The sequence below is a fragment of the Salarias fasciatus genome, chromosome 4 (genome assembly GCF_902148845.1).
Source record: "Salarias fasciatus chromosome 4, fSalaFa1.1, whole genome shotgun sequence".
Classification (NCBI taxonomy): domain Eukaryota; kingdom Metazoa; phylum Chordata; class Actinopteri; order Blenniiformes; family Blenniidae; genus Salarias; species Salarias fasciatus.
In genome coordinates, this window is record NC_043748.1 from 12,811,860 (window position 1) to 12,828,188 (window position 16,329).

Consider the following 16,329-nt stretch of genomic DNA (forward strand, 5'->3'; position numbering starts at 1 on the left):
GACTGCCCGAATTCTGCTTGTTAAGTGACGTTAATTTCCGGCGGCAGGTTCGCGGAGCTGGAGGTAGAATGAGTTCACACCTCGCCGGCACCGGGGTGACGGCGCCAGAAAACAGAAAATCACATTTAAAATGAACTGTTTCTGCCAATTCAGACAGACGTGCGCTCCTGATTAAATAATCACCGGCGTGTCGGTTGAATGCAGGAACCAGACGAAGGAGGCGGGGATCTACATCAAGCGCTGCTGTAAGGGTTTCTGCATCGACATCCTGAAGAAAATCGCCAAGTCAGTGAAATTCACCTACGACCTTTACCTGGTCACTAATGGGAAACATGGGAAGAAGATCAATGGGACCTGGAACGGCATGGTGGGAGAGGTGAGGAGATAAAATCTGTGTGTGTCTCCCGTCTGCCTTTCTGTATTTACAGCCAAATGTTTGCAGTCAAGCTCAAGTTAAATGGCCTCCCCACTGCTGACAGCGAAAACCAGCGGTGTCAAACACATTTCAGTTCAGGGATCACACACAGCCCAGGCGGATTGGACTCTCTGGCGAGCCAGTTTTGGCCCACGGGCCATACGTTTGACACCCATGTTGTAAACAGTACGGCAGTCTAATTTGGGATTGCGTTGAATTCACAGCCTTTATTGAGGCTACTGCTGTTTTTAGAAGGTGCCGCTGAGACTTTCGGACTATCAGAGCATCTGTGTTCGAGACATTTGCATATCTGGCAGCGTGTCAGGTGAAGAACGGAGAGCGGCTGCAGAATGTCTCTTTGAGGTCAGAGTGGGAAACGGCTCCAATTACAGAGCGGGCGCTGTTGCAGAAGTGTATTTCGGTCCTTAAATCATTACAAAAACAACAGATGGTGCAGAGGGGGGGAAAAAAAACCCCCGAACAATGCGAATAGCAGATGTGGATGTCATTTGTTTTTCACCTTGTCCACTTTTGAAGTCTAAATGTTGATTTTTGTGCAGTTTTGCAGAGATCTTCACTCTGAGTTTGGACCTTTTGGACTATTAAACAATAATTCTGAATACTTTAACTGTATGCAAGGATTCCACCAGTTTGCGCCCAGGTTGGGTTTGGGGGCATTTCTGTGTCTCCTGTCCAGGGAGTACCCTCCCTCTGCCCATTGCTAGCTGGGATCAACTCGTGTATAGAAAATTAATGAATGGTAGGATAAAGTACAGACTCTACTTTTTGCTTGCAGGTCAACTTTGACCATGAGTTCATGGACACTTTATATCTATTCCGCATGAATTGACCCTTGTTTGTAAATCAACACTACTTCCAGGTCATTTTGCTTGAAGTGAAATCATTTATTTCAAATCATTTGCACCCACAACCTTTCTCCTGAAGGCCTTCAAGATGTCTGTCGATCCGGCCGACAACACACACGTCAATAGCAAAGGGCAGAATCCGACATCTGATCTGGAGCCGTCGATTGAGGTGTATCGATTCTGAAAATGGACTCAGGTCAAGTTCTGGCGTACATGTTTGTTGTTTCTGGGAAGGATTGATAGTAAATGTGTAAGTTTCTTAATGATTTCATTATTATAGCGTTAGTGTGAATCAGCAGGATTACTGTTCTTTTTAAACCCAGTGTTGATTGGATGTACCTGCTCATATCTTTCATTTCCCAAAACACTGCAGTGACGATCAAACACCTGAGGGAACACCAACAGACGTGGAAGCCTCGTTTCATATTTACTCATATTTGATTAGAAAATGAAGAAATGGTATAGCGTCAGTGGGCTGAAGCGACTGTGTGAGGGTCATTTCATGTGGCTCAGCGGAGGTCTTCTGACTGACAGGAACAATTTAATACACCCAGCAGCAACTGTGCAGTTTTAATTTGGTGTGTTTAGCTGGAAGGCAGCCAAGAACAACAATCCCAAACCTTCAACCCATGTTTATCACTTTAATTATGAAGAATTTGGCCCAAGGTGATGAGCCTATATTAGATGTATTTACAGTTGGTTTTTTTTGAGTTTTTTGGGTTTTTTTTTTTTTTGATACATGGGCAAAGTGTTCTTTAGCTGAGTCTGAATTTTTTGATTATTATTTTAATGTCTTATAATCCACAATTAAAATCTAATTTAGATGAATGTGAAGTTACTAAATGAATTTTTGAAAAATCCCTATTTAAAGCGATACTTCAACATTTTGGCAAATTGGCCCATCTAGGGCAATTCGGTAGTCATTTAGAACAGCATACTTACTTTTTTTGTGAGGGCGAGCTGTTGTTTATTCAGCGGTGCGTCTGAGGAGAGCTTCACGGCGGACATAATGGAAGTGGACGGTACAGTTGCTTCCCCTCGTCAAACTCATCAAATACACAATCCAACAACCCCAAAACACACTTTGGTGGACACGTTATAATCCGCACATTCACTACGCTGTGAAACACCAACAAATAATATTGTAGCGTTACGACATTGAAGCAAATATTGGGAACTACTTTTTCTTTTGAGATCACTACGCCCAGACGCCATGTTTAGTAAGTAGTTCCGTCTTAGCAATCTTCGCAAAAAAACGCTCAATCTCGTAATTTTGCATTAATATTTCACAGCGTAGTGAATGTGGGGATTATAACGTGTCCACCAAAGTGTGTTTTGGGGTTGTTGGATTGTGTTGGATTGATGAGTTTGACGAGGGAAGCTACTGTACCATCCACTTCCATTATGTCCGCCGTGAAGCTCTCCTCAGACTCACCGCTGAATAAACAACAGCTCGCCCTCACAAAAAAAGTAAGTATGCTGTTCTAAATGACTACCGAATTGCCCTAGATGGGCCAATTTGCCAAAATGTTGAAGTATCGCTTTAACAGCTGCACACAACTGGGAAATTTATGAAGTTACCTGCTATTTAGACATTTAATAACTATATTAGTGTAGAAGAGACTAAAAACATTTCAAATGCAAGTAACCAGGACACACAATTCTTCTTACTAAAGAAAGTAAAGATAACAGGTTAAAAAAAAACTTATATGCATTGAAATTGTACTTATTAAATATGGAATCAATCCAGTATAATCATCCAAGGAGATTTTTTTGGGACATCTGCTGTGACAGATTAGCTGAGCTGTCAGAAGTGTGTGGGTCTGCGTAATGACTGATTCACTCAGGAAGCTCAGCTGAAGTTCACCACCACATCAAAACAGGATGGACTGAATGATTATATGTTGAAATCAATAGATTTATGAATCGACAAACACGGAGACAGCAGCAGGTAGGCTGTACGAAGCAAAGCTGATCTTTCCAGACGCAGGGTGATGCTGTTGTTGGAGATCTATAAACAGGAGCTTAGCTGAATAGTAACAACAGCTCTGTGACATTAGTATCAATTAGAACCGTAAAAAAGAAAAGAAATTTCAGCAGAAACACAGTTGTTGAATTTTCTTTCATTTTCACAACATTTAGAAAACAAGGTCCGTTCACATTGTTTCAGAAATGTTGCGTTTTCCTCAGTCTACATGGAGACGGAATCAGATTTTGTTTTCAGTGGCTCCGAGGACACTGTCGTGTAAACATACGCCCAAAACGCAAAGAATGTTTGTCATTTTCACTTGAAAACATTGTGTGAACAGGACCTGAATTTTTCGGTGCGTGGTCGAATCAGTCATCATTTATGACAACATCCTTTTTGATCTGAGCGTTAAAGTAAAAGTAGCATCATAAAGGATCATGGAAAAGCTTTAAAGAGGAGGGTTTTATATGACAGCTTTACACTATTAAAATGGTTCAAATGTTGGTTGAAAAAAGAAAAAGAAAGGAAGTTGGACATCAAGCTAAAGACTGTGGCTCTGTGTGACATGACGGTGTGTGTGTGTGTTTAGGGTCAAATTCCAGAGTTTCACACTCAGTGCGTTAAAGCAAATAATTATACAACTATCCAAATACCACAATCACAAATAGTCACAAATATGAGGAAAACAGGTGAAACAACAGTTTAATACTGAGCTCGATTCACTTTACTCGCAGCAGCTCCGTGCAACTTTTTGCAAAATGTCACCAGACGAGAGGTTTTAAATGGCTTCTGTGCACGCCGCCAAATTTCAAGAGTTCCAGACATCCTGGTGGAGCGTCAGGTTCTGTCTTGTAAGTTGAATCTGAGTCTCTTCACCCTCAAGATAATGCTGAAGTTTCAGTTCCTCCCTCTCTGCACTCAGTCACGTTAGCTTCAGCTTCTTGAGAGTTCACCGTGGTTTCCTGGCCTTCCGACTCGGCGAAGGTGATGAGAAAGTCGAAGCCGGGACGCCGTTAAAGATCTTGTTTGAGCTCAGTGAACTGTGCTCGTCTCATCTGAGCTTCCTGAAGGATTCGCTCCCTGACCTCTCCTCTCCCAGTCGTCCCTCTGCTCAGCAGGCCTAATGGCCGCCTCAGATGAGACGCGAACCCCTCGGCGGGGGGTCTAAAGTTAGCTGGCTGCCGCAATTTACCTCAACGTGTCCCGGTCGACATTGGTCCAGAGGTAAGGTCGATGTCACTTCTCATCCTTCAGCCCGTAAGAGCGGGTTGAACTTCTGCTGCCGGACAGCGGCGATTTGTTAATGAAGGAAAGGGATCGATATTAACCCGGCGGCCGCAGGTCGAAGACGCGCTGAAGTTCCGCTCACCTTCACAAGTCACAAGCCGATACTGTGTGTGCGTTTTTTTCCTTTACCTCCCCCACCGTAAAACTTTTGCCATTCAATTTACATTAAACCAACCGATCGAGTCTCTTACATAAAGCCATTACAGCCGCGCCGCCAGCGTCTTTAGTGGGCATCGAGCTGAAAGCACGCTCACCTGTAATAAACTCCATCACCCCGGCTAAGAGCGCCGTAATGCGCCGTCTCCTTCTCACCTCCACAGATGAATGGTCATTAGGAGGAGGAGGAGGAGGAGGAGGATGGAGATACAGGGTGGTGGTGGTGTATATATTCATCCACCTCTCATACTCACACAGTCGCATGCAGACAAAAGGGACACTTATGCATGAATGAGCAGAGATACAGGAGAATGCATGCATGAATGCCGACACATGGATTGGCGGGCTCGGGGAAGCGTCCGGATTCTTTCGGTGGAGAAAAGCACTTGTAAGGTCAATTTGTCTCAATCCTACACGCTTCGCCGTAATTCAGCCGTATCTGCTGCATCTAACAAAACCCGGACCTGTGTCCTTCTGCGGCTGGAGCGCCGCCAAAGCCACAGTACATCTCACACCCTTAATGGACCGAGATCTGGACCGATGCTGACACTCACACTTACACACACACACACACACACACACACACACACATAGACACACGCACACACACACCGGTACGTGTCCCTGCACACCCCTCAACACTCACAGAGGACCTTTGCACAATTTGTTACATCTCACAAAGACAAAAGATCAGAATGAAGAGAAAAAAAAAAAAATCAATGCGCACTCTGAGAAGGCCTAGATTTTCGTCCTAACTCGATTCTGGCGAGTCGGTGTCAGATTTCATGAGCTGCGTTGACTCGCGCTGCCCCTAATGCCCCTAATCTAAAATATTAGAGGCAATACACTTGATTACATGAATCTGGCCTCACTTGCTCACACTGGCGCACACAAACACACACACACACCAGCCAAGACACATAAACACACACACACAAATGCAGATCCCGGCTCGCTCATTCTCAATAACACCCACATGGGTCACTTTCATAACACGGAGAGAACAAGTCGTAGGAGGGAGATGGAGAGAGCGAGAGAGGAAGTGAGTACACTGCTGGATGGACTCGTTCTCCTCCCCGGGGAGATGTTCGCACATTTCGGCACAAACACACACACACACACACACACACGCACCATGCCGACGGAATAAACAAGATTGAAAAGTTATGGAAGCACTCGTGCGCACACGCAAACACTCGCAAGTCGACGCCTTTTTTTTTTTTTTTTTTTCCCAGAAAATTGCAGACAATGTGCAAAGTAGATGCATAATATTCTCCCCACCTGTAAAGGTCCACTTCACAGGTAGTGAACAAAGGTTCACTCACTTCTCTTCTCTCTGTCTTTTTTCCCTTTATGACTCACTCATTTGCACAGACACACACACACTCTTGAACACAGAAACTCATAGTGGAGCTTTTGACTCACACACGGCTTATTAACTCGGAGAGACAGTCTCGTCCCACTTTACCCCCGGTGCTGTAGGGCTATAAAATTTGGGGCTAAATATACTACCTGTGCAGCGGCGCCGAGGGGAGCGAGCAGGCAGGTAGAGCAAGGCACCGGGCGGCTATTTAGAGCAGACGTGACCCAGTGTGGTAACCCACTTTCTACCTCCCTCTTTCTGTCTTCCTCCGTCCCCCGGCGATCGTCACGAGCGTCCACTCCGGGCGCCGTGCACCGAAAGTGTGCTGGCCTCCATCTTCGGAGGACGCCATTTCAATACATCTCTCGTTGCTTTGTGATGGGTTTTTTTTTTTTCCATTTTCTCCCCGTAACGTGTTCCGTCCGCCGCCGCGTCAGGTTTTGATCGGGATACCTTCTGACGGCGAACAGAGAGCCGCCGAACACGCTGCATCCTTTATACATGTGTGCAGAGAAGACAAGAGGATCTATGACGGCACGGCCACCGAGTTAAGAGTTTTCCACTCAACTTGGAGAAAAGTCAAACTGGCTGCGTGAAAGCTTCACGATCCGCTGAAATTCTCCATTATCTCCATATTCTAATACTTGATCCTCTCTGTTTATTAGGAACGATCGACGCCGTCTCTCACTCTGGAGGCGATCAAATGCATCCTGTTGCTGTTCTGAATGCACGGTTAAGACACTTCTCCATTTGAACACCTTCCAGATGAATGTCTCTCCTCTCCCTCAGCTCATTCATTCCTGCGTCGCTGCTTGACTTTTTCGTCTGGAGCAATCAAACAAATGCTGACAGGAAAAGAAAGCAACATAATGGATTTGATCTTTTCGGTGTTGCTCATATTGATTTAGCGGCGCCTGTTGTTGTCATGTTTTATTATAAATTTCAATAATTCATCACCGTGGCTGCTATTTTTGTTCCGTGACATATTTAGTGCCGTGCACTGCACTCGTGGCCGGCTCAGGATGTGAAGGATATGTACGCTGCGCTGCGTGTATTTTGGTCTTCACGTTTCAGCATCACTGCTGTTCCAGTTAAATGCGTCGCACATGCGAATTGAAAACCCAATTGTGTCAGATTCTGACCTGAAATCCACAATCAGAGTAGTAGAAATGTGTAATACTCTGAAATGTAAGTGAAAACAAGAAAAATCTTGTATTTTCGTCTTATTTAATAAGGCATATTAGTGACAATTGAAAGTATTTATGCTAAGAGGAGCTTTGATGCTGAGAAGAGCAAATAATGAAAGAAGAAAAGGTGAAGAATAAAGAAAAGAATCTGTGGTAAACTTTCTCAGTTCTTGTATAACATATGATTGACTGTTTTGCCGTCAGACTTCCTGACAGGAATCACTCATAGTTGGAGAGACTGCAAAATCACTCTGAAATGAATAAATGTCTGTGATTCACTATTTATGTGCTTTTTTTCTTCCTGATTATTAACTACTCTTAACTGTCCGGTTTTTTTTTCTCCCGTTCAAAGCGTTTTTCAGCAGCTGACGGATGAGTGACCGTTGTTTCCCTAACGCCCGCTCTCTGTCTCCCTCTCGCCCAGGTGGTGCTGAAGAACGCCCACATGGCTGTCGGCTCCCTGACCATCAACGAGGAGAGGTCGGAGGTCATCGACTTCTCCGTCCCCTTCATCGAGACGGGCATCAGCGTCATGGTCTCCCGCAGCAACGGCACCGTTTCGCCCTCGGCCTTCCTAGGTGAGCGGCGCGGCGCGGCGGCCGGCGTGTTTTGACAGTGTGTGGAGCGGTTCACCCGGGAGCCTGTCACTAAACATTAAAGTAATATGTTGCTCATACTTGCAGGATTTTATTTTTTTTTTTCCTGCAGTTTTTCGTGGAAATGAAACATCGGATGCGATTAAGTTTGAGTTCTGTGAGGAGCTTTGTGAAGCTCATGCAGCCCCCGTCCCCGGCGATCGGAGGAGGGAGGTCGTGTGTTTCGCTTGGGTTTTTGGATTCCGTCCCCGTGTTTGTTCCTTCAGATTTTTGTGAAGCAGTGCGACAGCAGCCAAAAAACACCGAAGGTGTAAAGGTGTGAAGTTTACAGAATGGAAATTAAGTCAAAAACAGATCAACTGTGGTTGGAATTTTGATCTTTTATAGCCATACAGGATTACTGTGTTGGCATGTTCTACCTGTGCCCATGCAAGGTTCTTGTGGTCTGTCTACACACCAATCAGTTCACTCGGTGTGAGCCTTATTAAGTTCCAGCTCTCCATGACCTGAACTTGATAAATCTGCCACTGAAGATGAATAGATGTACCTGGAAATGTTCCTGCTGTTTCAAAAGGAGCATATTCTGAGGAGAAGTTGCACCAATCGCTGAAAAGCAAAAATTTCCTAGTTACCGACTTTAAATTGCATTATCTGTGCTTGTTAGTTCAACTTTAAAAGCTGTGATTTCAGTTGAGCTAACTTTACTTTCATGTGCAGTGTGAATTGTCATGCAAACATGATGAATAAAATTCAAAATTAACATATGGCCAGCTTGTTTCATAGTCAGCAGCAAAAAGTGAAGACCCTAAAAAATCAGATAAAAGATAAAACATGCTTAGCGCTGCAGAAATCTTGTGTTTGACCGACTTTTTAAAAGCACATCTGGAGAGAAACACTGTGACAGGTTGGATTTTATGTTGTCCTCTTATTTTTTTTTGAAGTTCATTGTATATTTTGTAGGTAGTACGTTAAGTGTTGGGTTACTTTGTGTCTTGTGTTTCTCTGCACTAAAATTAAGAGAAAACTTTTCTTGATTTAATATTAATGCCATATTTATATTGGTCTGGTCCAAATGTGGTCATAGTGGGCGTGCATGTCACACCTCTGGCATATCGAATGATTTCCCCCCCCCCCCCCCCCCCCCCCCAGGTTCTGTTCAGCTGATATTCATTTTTTTCCATGTGTTTGAGTTTAGTGGACACTCCAGGTAACGAGAGCCAAGCTTCAGCGGATTTATACAATGACGAGGTGCATCGGAGTGCATGATAATATGGCTAACAATTCTCTCTCTCTCTCTCTCCCTCTCTCTCTCTCTCTCTCTCTCTCTCTCCCTCCCTCTCCTCGCTCTCTGTCTCTTTGCCCTTCTATATTTCCCACTCCTACTCCATTTCTCTGATGCTTCCTTCCTCTTCTCAATCTGGCGCACAACATTTGCATATCTCTCTTGCCCTCTCCTCTCTCACTTCGTTCTCTCTCTCTCTCTCTCTCTCTCTCTCAACGCCCCTCGTCTCTTCCCTGTCGTCTGTCTCCTGCAACTCTTTCTCTCTCTCTTTCTCACTCTTTATTTATTTATTTTCTTTTTACCCCCGCCGCTCTTTTTTTGTCTCTTTATCTCGGCCCGTCCACGCCGCCTCCCTCAATCCCTCGTCTCCCTTCATCTTTTTCTCCCCCTCTCATCCCTCTCTCACCCTCCAGAGCCCTTCAGCGCAGATGTGTGGGTGATGATGTTCGTGATGCTGCTGCTGGTGTCAGCAGTGGCTGTGTTTATATTCGAGTACTTCAGCCCTGTGGGCTACAACCGCTGTCTGGCTGACGGCAGAGGTGAGAGGCCTCAGCTCAACACACACACACACACACACACACACACACACACACACACACACACACACACACACACACTCGCTGTGGAAATGAACTGTTTGAGGATACAGATGTAAATGACTGCAAACTGCTTTTCTATTTATCGCCCTCGTCACTCACTCGCCTTCCTCAACATCCAGCAGATGGGAGGTCAGGCTCAGGCGCGCTGCTGAAATTATACCTGTGCAAACGTGTACTGAAAGGGCTGTTTTAGCAACACAAAAAAAGAGACAAGATGAAACATTGATCTCTGGCTACTGCACAAATTCTTTGTCGCGTTTGCCAGGTTTCATATAGACTGGGTGCGATGTAAGTATGCCACCATCTGCTCGGATCAGTGCGACTGGCACTGGACTCAACACGTAAAGTTGGAGCTTTTAAGACTCTCATGCATCAAAGTGAGAAACTCACACAGTTGCATTTAAACATCATGCCATACCTACACTGTCTCAACCTGCATCCAGTATTGGCTTTTCCTAGGTGCTCTAGTTAGAAGTATTTCATTTGAAAGTTCTCGTCGTGGTTACACAAGATCCATCTTCCATGAATATCGTGTGCAATTAGTGTTTAGTAATGTCTCTCCTCACATACCACTTTAGCAGAAGAACACCCAAAACACATCAGATAAATGTATTTTAAACCTTGTATTTCAGTGCACTTTATTCTTGGTTGTTTGTCTGATAAAGAGTCTGGATTCCTGAAGTGAAGGATTCAGTGGGAAATGTAGCAGACACTGATCAGTATTCATTGATGAAATAAGCTCCAGGAATTAACTCAAGACAAGACAACAGTCCCACTGTCCTCCCAAAGTGTTCCAACTTGCCCCCAGCACCACCCAGTCCAGCAATACACAGGTACACCACCAGAGGGTGTATTGAGTCACAAAACAACAGAAGGAGGAATCGCTAACACACTGATGTCTGAGACGTTTTTAAAGTGGAAAAATTTGCTGTGTAAACGTGAAACTTTTTTGAAACGAAAGTGTTAAAAGGACGGGTTTTCACTTGAAACGTGTAAACGGGGTCTGATAAACGCTGATGTAATCTATGCGATGAGCGGGTTTATAAAATGAACTGAATGAACCTGTGTGGATCAGAACCACTAGCATCTGAAACCCAGCTCAAGGACAGTCTGGCATTAATTCAACTCAACATCGCCCCCTGATGCTCAACAAAGGCATGACTTCAGTTTTGCATTATCAACCTTTAGGTGAGATCTCAAAACGTTGGAACAGCAATGTTTTAAAAAGACAATAACCACTTAATTCCTCTCCTGCTTGCTTGTTAAAAAAAAAGCCTTATAAATATAAAAAACGAGTTTTTTTCATGATGATGTTTTATTAACCTTGGATCAACTTATCCTTGCTAACCGAAGCAAAAGGCTGAAATCGTTCTTTGTTTCTTCCCTTTCACACCAGCTCTCTTTTCACTGACTCCTTTTCTCTGTCAGACTCATAATGGATGATTGAAACAACACTTGAATGTAGGTACACACTCTCCGACCAGCACAACCCGGCAATTATCTGTCCGTCGTATGTTTGTCTGACCTTTTCTCGGCTGCTGATCTTTTTAAAAAGCATCTGAACAGGAAGGATGTTTATTGGCCAGCCTGAACGAGTCGACCAGCGGAACATAATAGCGGCGCTACAGTCTTGGCCGGGAAATGAAATTCAGATTCTGGATTTTTAAAAAAGAAAAGAAACGGCCGTCAAACCGGAACGCTGTCTGAGGACCGAGAACTTGAAATGCTCCGTCTCCGCCGCGAGGACAGTGAGTGTGCAGAGAACGCGGCCGTGGGTAATTTGGTGCTTCAGATAAAAACTCCAGGTAGCGATTTGCTTGAACAAGCGACTGCAGGTAGAGACGCTTTGTAGGTGCTGCTTTCTGTTCAAATTCAAATTCCGGCTGCGCTGCACAAATTGTGTTTTGCCAAAAACTGACAGAGACACAGACACTCGGGGACTCGCTGCGTGCCGCCTCCTCATGCAGACGAGCTGTCCTCACCGACCCAATGACTTCATTCTCCTCCTCCTCCTCCTCCTCCTCCTCTTCCTCTTCATCCTGCCCTCTCCTCGTCACATGCAGGTGTGTCGCAGCGCTTTCAGTCAAGCTTCCAGTGCTTCGCTTACCTTCTGGACAAGTTGTTAGCATTCATTTCCATATTTCCCCAAATCACATCAGCTTTGACAGGCCGGCCGTCTCAGATCTCCTCAGTCAAAAAAGACAAGAAACAACAACAAAAAACACATAAATGTCTCCCACAACTCCATCACCGACGTGGGTATTTATAGAAACAGTGGTTGTCTTTTGTTTTTCATCCTTCATCGTCTCCTGGAGAAGCTGCACTCCTCCCTAAAGCGCTGCTCTCTTGCGTGTGCCTCCTCGTTTCATCTGCTTGTTGCGCTGTGGGAGTTTTTGGTATCACGAAGAGTGCAGATCGAAGTCTGGAGTCAACGGATTTGATGCAATAACGTATCAATGGCCGAGCTGCAGATTTGTAAAATCGTTGCCCGATTCATTGAAACAACTTTCCTGCAAACTTCACAAAGAAGAGACTTGGCATGGCAGAGCCACTTTTTTCATGAACAAAAGCTTCGTACGACAATACACACACACACGTACACACACTCTTTCTGCCACATGCCCACACAAACATTATGAACCAACTGCTAATCACAGCGTAATGGCTGGAGTCTGCTGCCAGCTCATAGATGAACTGAATTAACACGGTTCCTCTCAAATTACAAACACAAAAACAATATTTCAAACACACTCACATTTGTGATGCATGGATATTAAGGATAAAAAAAAAAAAAACCCATCATAATTAGAGGCCTCATTCACAGATAAAAGCCAGTGAGCCAAGTGTGTTTGGGAGTATTCAGTTATACTTTTGCTATTTTTATTGTGGATGATCAAGAACTTGTCAAACAGGTTACAAAATAAAGATTTTCTAACTTTTTTTCTTAAGTGAATATGCCTGTTTTAGATGTAATAAAACAAACCGTTGACTCTGGTAGTGTGTGTGAAATATTAACGCCAGTTTGCCAGGCAGTAATGAAAGCGACAGCTGCAAATCAGAAGCATGGTCAAAATGCTGGGCAGCAAAAAAAACAAAAAACAAAACAATACTGTGACTGTGTGAAGAGCTCTATAGAATGGAGAAATATGATATCCTTTGGTGTTAGATGCTCACTGATCCAGTTCATGTGTGGAGTATTTTGTTATCCATTAATTGAAACAGACACAAGTGTGTCCTAAACTGCTGCTGTGTGCAGCTCGATACACAAAAGACATGAACCAATAATACAAACTACAGCACACACTACACACACACTAGTACTGTGCACGATTTAGAACAACGTGGAGAGTCTGACGTTAGGTTCGAAACCTCGTTTCGTTGCAGATCCTCATTTGAAAACCACCACCGTTGCTGAAATGTATGAAAGTATTTTTCCACTTTATTGGTATTTTCACATATAACAGAACAACGTTGACATTCTGAATCTACCTGAGCTACTTTGAGTGCGCCCTAATCCCTGAAAATCTGCAGTCGTACTGAATAAATTCTCTGAAAGTTACTCATACGCTGATCGTTTTTCAGATAAAATGTCCATCATACTGCAGGAATCAGTGCAGTTCAGCATGTGAACAATTACCAGTAACCACTGTCGACTTCTAACTGAAGTAAATATGAAACGTATTAGTCATACACCAAAAGGAGAAAACAGTTAAAGTTGTTCACAACATCTCTCAAAGTTTTGGCATAAAGGTTAAATGGCACTCTGGAATATAAATATCTGCTTCTGTTGTTTTACAAATTACATGCAAATGTAGTCTAAAAACTACCAGAGAAGTGTTCTTGGTGAAAAGTGGACTTTTTCACCGAGCTGGCACAAGAATGAAAGAGCTGTTTGCGTAATCCAAATCCAAACTCTCCCAAACTTTAAACCGGTGTTGTTTCCTCCCAGAGCCTCACGGTCCGTCCTTCACCATCGGGAAGGCCATCTGGCTGCTGTGGGGTCTGGTCTTCAACAACTCCGTGCCGGTGCAGAACCCCAAAGGGACCACCAGTAAGATCATGGTGTCGGTGTGGGCCTTCTTCGCTGTCATCTTCCTGGCCTCCTACACTGCCAACCTGGCCGCCTTCATGATCCAGGAGGAGTATGTGGACCAGGTCTCTGGTCTGTCAGACAAGAAGGTAAAACGGCGTGATGCCCCGACGCTTCCTCATCTCTGCCGCTGGGTTCTTTCACACGTCTCTCTCCGTCTCTCCTGCGTTCAGTTCCAGAGTCCCAACGATTTTTCTCCCCCGTTCCGGTTCGGCACCGTCCCCAACGGCAGCACGGAGCGGAATATCAGGAACAACTATCCTGAGATGCATTCGTACATGACGAAGTTTCATCAGAGGAACGTCGACGAAGCTCTGCAGAGCCTCAAGTCGGGGTATATATTAATATCAATTTCCCTATGTTTGTGGTTTAAAATGTCGAAAATTAACCTGTTGTATTACAACTAATGTTAAACATGCATTACTAGACCTACAGGTTTAGACTTCCTGCAGAGCCAGACACAGAGGTGGAGACGTTCTGTAGAACCAGAATGTTTGATGCTGACAGAACGCTCGCTTTACATTTCTCATAATTACCTCCATGATGTTATGGGGTTTTTTTTCCCTTTTTGCTTCTTGTGCATCAATCCATGTAATTGATGAGTCTTTACACTTGACTATTTCCATTTTCAGTACCCCAGCCCGTCATGTTTGGCCTATATACGCAAATTATACAAATTCTATGAGGAATTTACTTGAAGTTATTTCATGATTTTGATCAGTTTTTGTATAAAAGGCACATAGTGCTGTTTATCTACACAGACCTCAGAGGCTTACAGTTGTAAAATCTTCAGGTACAACCTCAAGAATTTACTTATTTTTTCTTCAGTAGTTACAGTGTAACTATTGAAGATGTGTCCATTGTGACGAGTGGTACTCACATTGCTTGACTTACATCTAAATTTATCTTCAAATGTCAAAACTTACATTTTAAATTACTATATATTGTCTGAAATAACTGAACTCCTTCTCATCTCTCTCCGTTGGGTTAAGATGACCCTAAAAATATAAAAACATCAAATGTTCGGACCCTGTATTCCTGCATATTGTGATGAATGTTTGGAAACGAGGCGGAATAGTCGTCAATGCCGACGTCTCTTGTTTACTCCTTGGTTCATGTAAACATATTGCAGCCGAACAAACTCTAATAATACTTTCACTCCCCCTCTTCACTTTTCATGGAGTGCGCCTGTTCTGCGGTCTGCTTGCCAGCTCCAGCCTTTGGCAAACCAAGAGGAAGTCTATTACAGTTATCAGCAGCTTAGTGCTATTTAGCAGGTTAATTGGAATGTTGTAGCCGCGATGTCTGACTCCTAAGTGCTAATTAATTGTAACCTATCTCTTTCTCCCCCTCTTTTTTTTTCCCATCTCTCCCTCTCTCTCTCTCTCTCTCTCTCTCTCTCTCTCTCTCTCTCTCTCTCTCTCTCTCTCTCTCCTCTTCTTTAGCAAACTGGATGCGTTCATTTACGACGCCGCCGTGCTGAACTACATGGCCGGCAGGGACGAGGGCTGCAAGCTGGTGACCATTGGCAGCGGCTACATCTTCGCCACCACGGGCTACGGCATCGCCATCCAGAAGGAGTCGCTCTGGAAGAGACACGTGGACCTAGCCATCCTGCAGCTCTTCGGAGACGGTGAGAAAGGAGGAGACATTTCGCCCCCCCCCCTGCTTTATTCATAAATACCACAGTTTGATGCACTCGGCCAGCAGAGGCCCCGTCATGCACGCAGCTGCTCGTGTGAATAATTACTCTAAAACAATGTTTGTCGGTACATTCTTCTTTAAACGGTTATTTTAAACAGTAGAAACATTTGAATTGAAAGACACGTTTCAAACTGGGCTGATTTGTCCGTGTCTTGCGGATCATTGAAACGCCGTCCGCTGAATTCCAAACACACCGAGCCCTCCCAGCGCTTCCGCATTCATCTTATTGCTCCCATCAGCAGCGAAATCAAAAAAAGGTCAAGGTGTCAGTCTCAGTGACGGCCGTGCATGTCCGAACGGCAGCACAAGCACCGCCGTGTTTGACAGATGAGGTGCTGCTTTGGTTCGTGAGCTGTTGCCTTTTTTGTTTTTTTCCTTTTCTCCTACACACACTTTATTTTTCTTTCGGCCTTTTTCGCTGTTAATAGAGGTTTAAACTGCTGATTGATTTTTGCCTGTCACAACAAAATGTCTTCCAAACTTCAGCTTCAGAGTCAAAGCCGTGCTTTGACGGTGAGTTTATGAAAACATGCTAAAAACTCTGCAGAAATCCATTCGAAGAACCCTAAAATAAAAGTTTGAGCTTTTATAGTAAAGAAACTTTCCTTTTGAAGCCTTCATATTTGAATAGCTACAGTAGTTTCCAAACTTAAGTGGTGTATATTTATTCAAGCCAATCCGTAACTGCAGCTGCTGTTTGTTCCTCCATTAGCCTTCTCTGTTTACTTTATCAGGATAAGACATTCAGTTTCTCTCCAGTCCCGTTTTCCATTTTCTGCTGCATGTTTGATCATTTTTAGCATAAATTCTGCTAT

General features: G+C 44.1%; 1 protein-coding gene across 7 annotated transcripts in view; it reads left to right on the forward strand.

The window, feature by feature from the left end:
* Positions 1 to 16,329, forward strand: part of grin2ba (glutamate receptor, ionotropic, N-methyl D-aspartate 2B, genome duplicate a) — a 134,768-nt gene that overhangs the window by 106,325 nt on the left and 12,114 nt on the right. For all 7 annotated transcript variants that reach the window (XM_030089725.1, XM_030089730.1, XM_030089727.1 and 4 more), the window contains 6 exons: positions 205 to 376; positions 7,668 to 7,821; positions 9,535 to 9,660; positions 13,670 to 13,899; positions 13,984 to 14,144; positions 15,256 to 15,443. In XM_030089725.1, the coding sequence (XP_029945585.1) occupies positions 205 to 376; positions 7,668 to 7,821; positions 9,535 to 9,660; positions 13,670 to 13,899; positions 13,984 to 14,144; positions 15,256 to 15,443 (1,031 nt within the window). The remainder of the gene's footprint in view (positions 1 to 204; positions 377 to 7,667; positions 7,822 to 9,534; positions 9,661 to 13,669; positions 13,900 to 13,983; positions 14,145 to 15,255; positions 15,444 to 16,329) is intronic.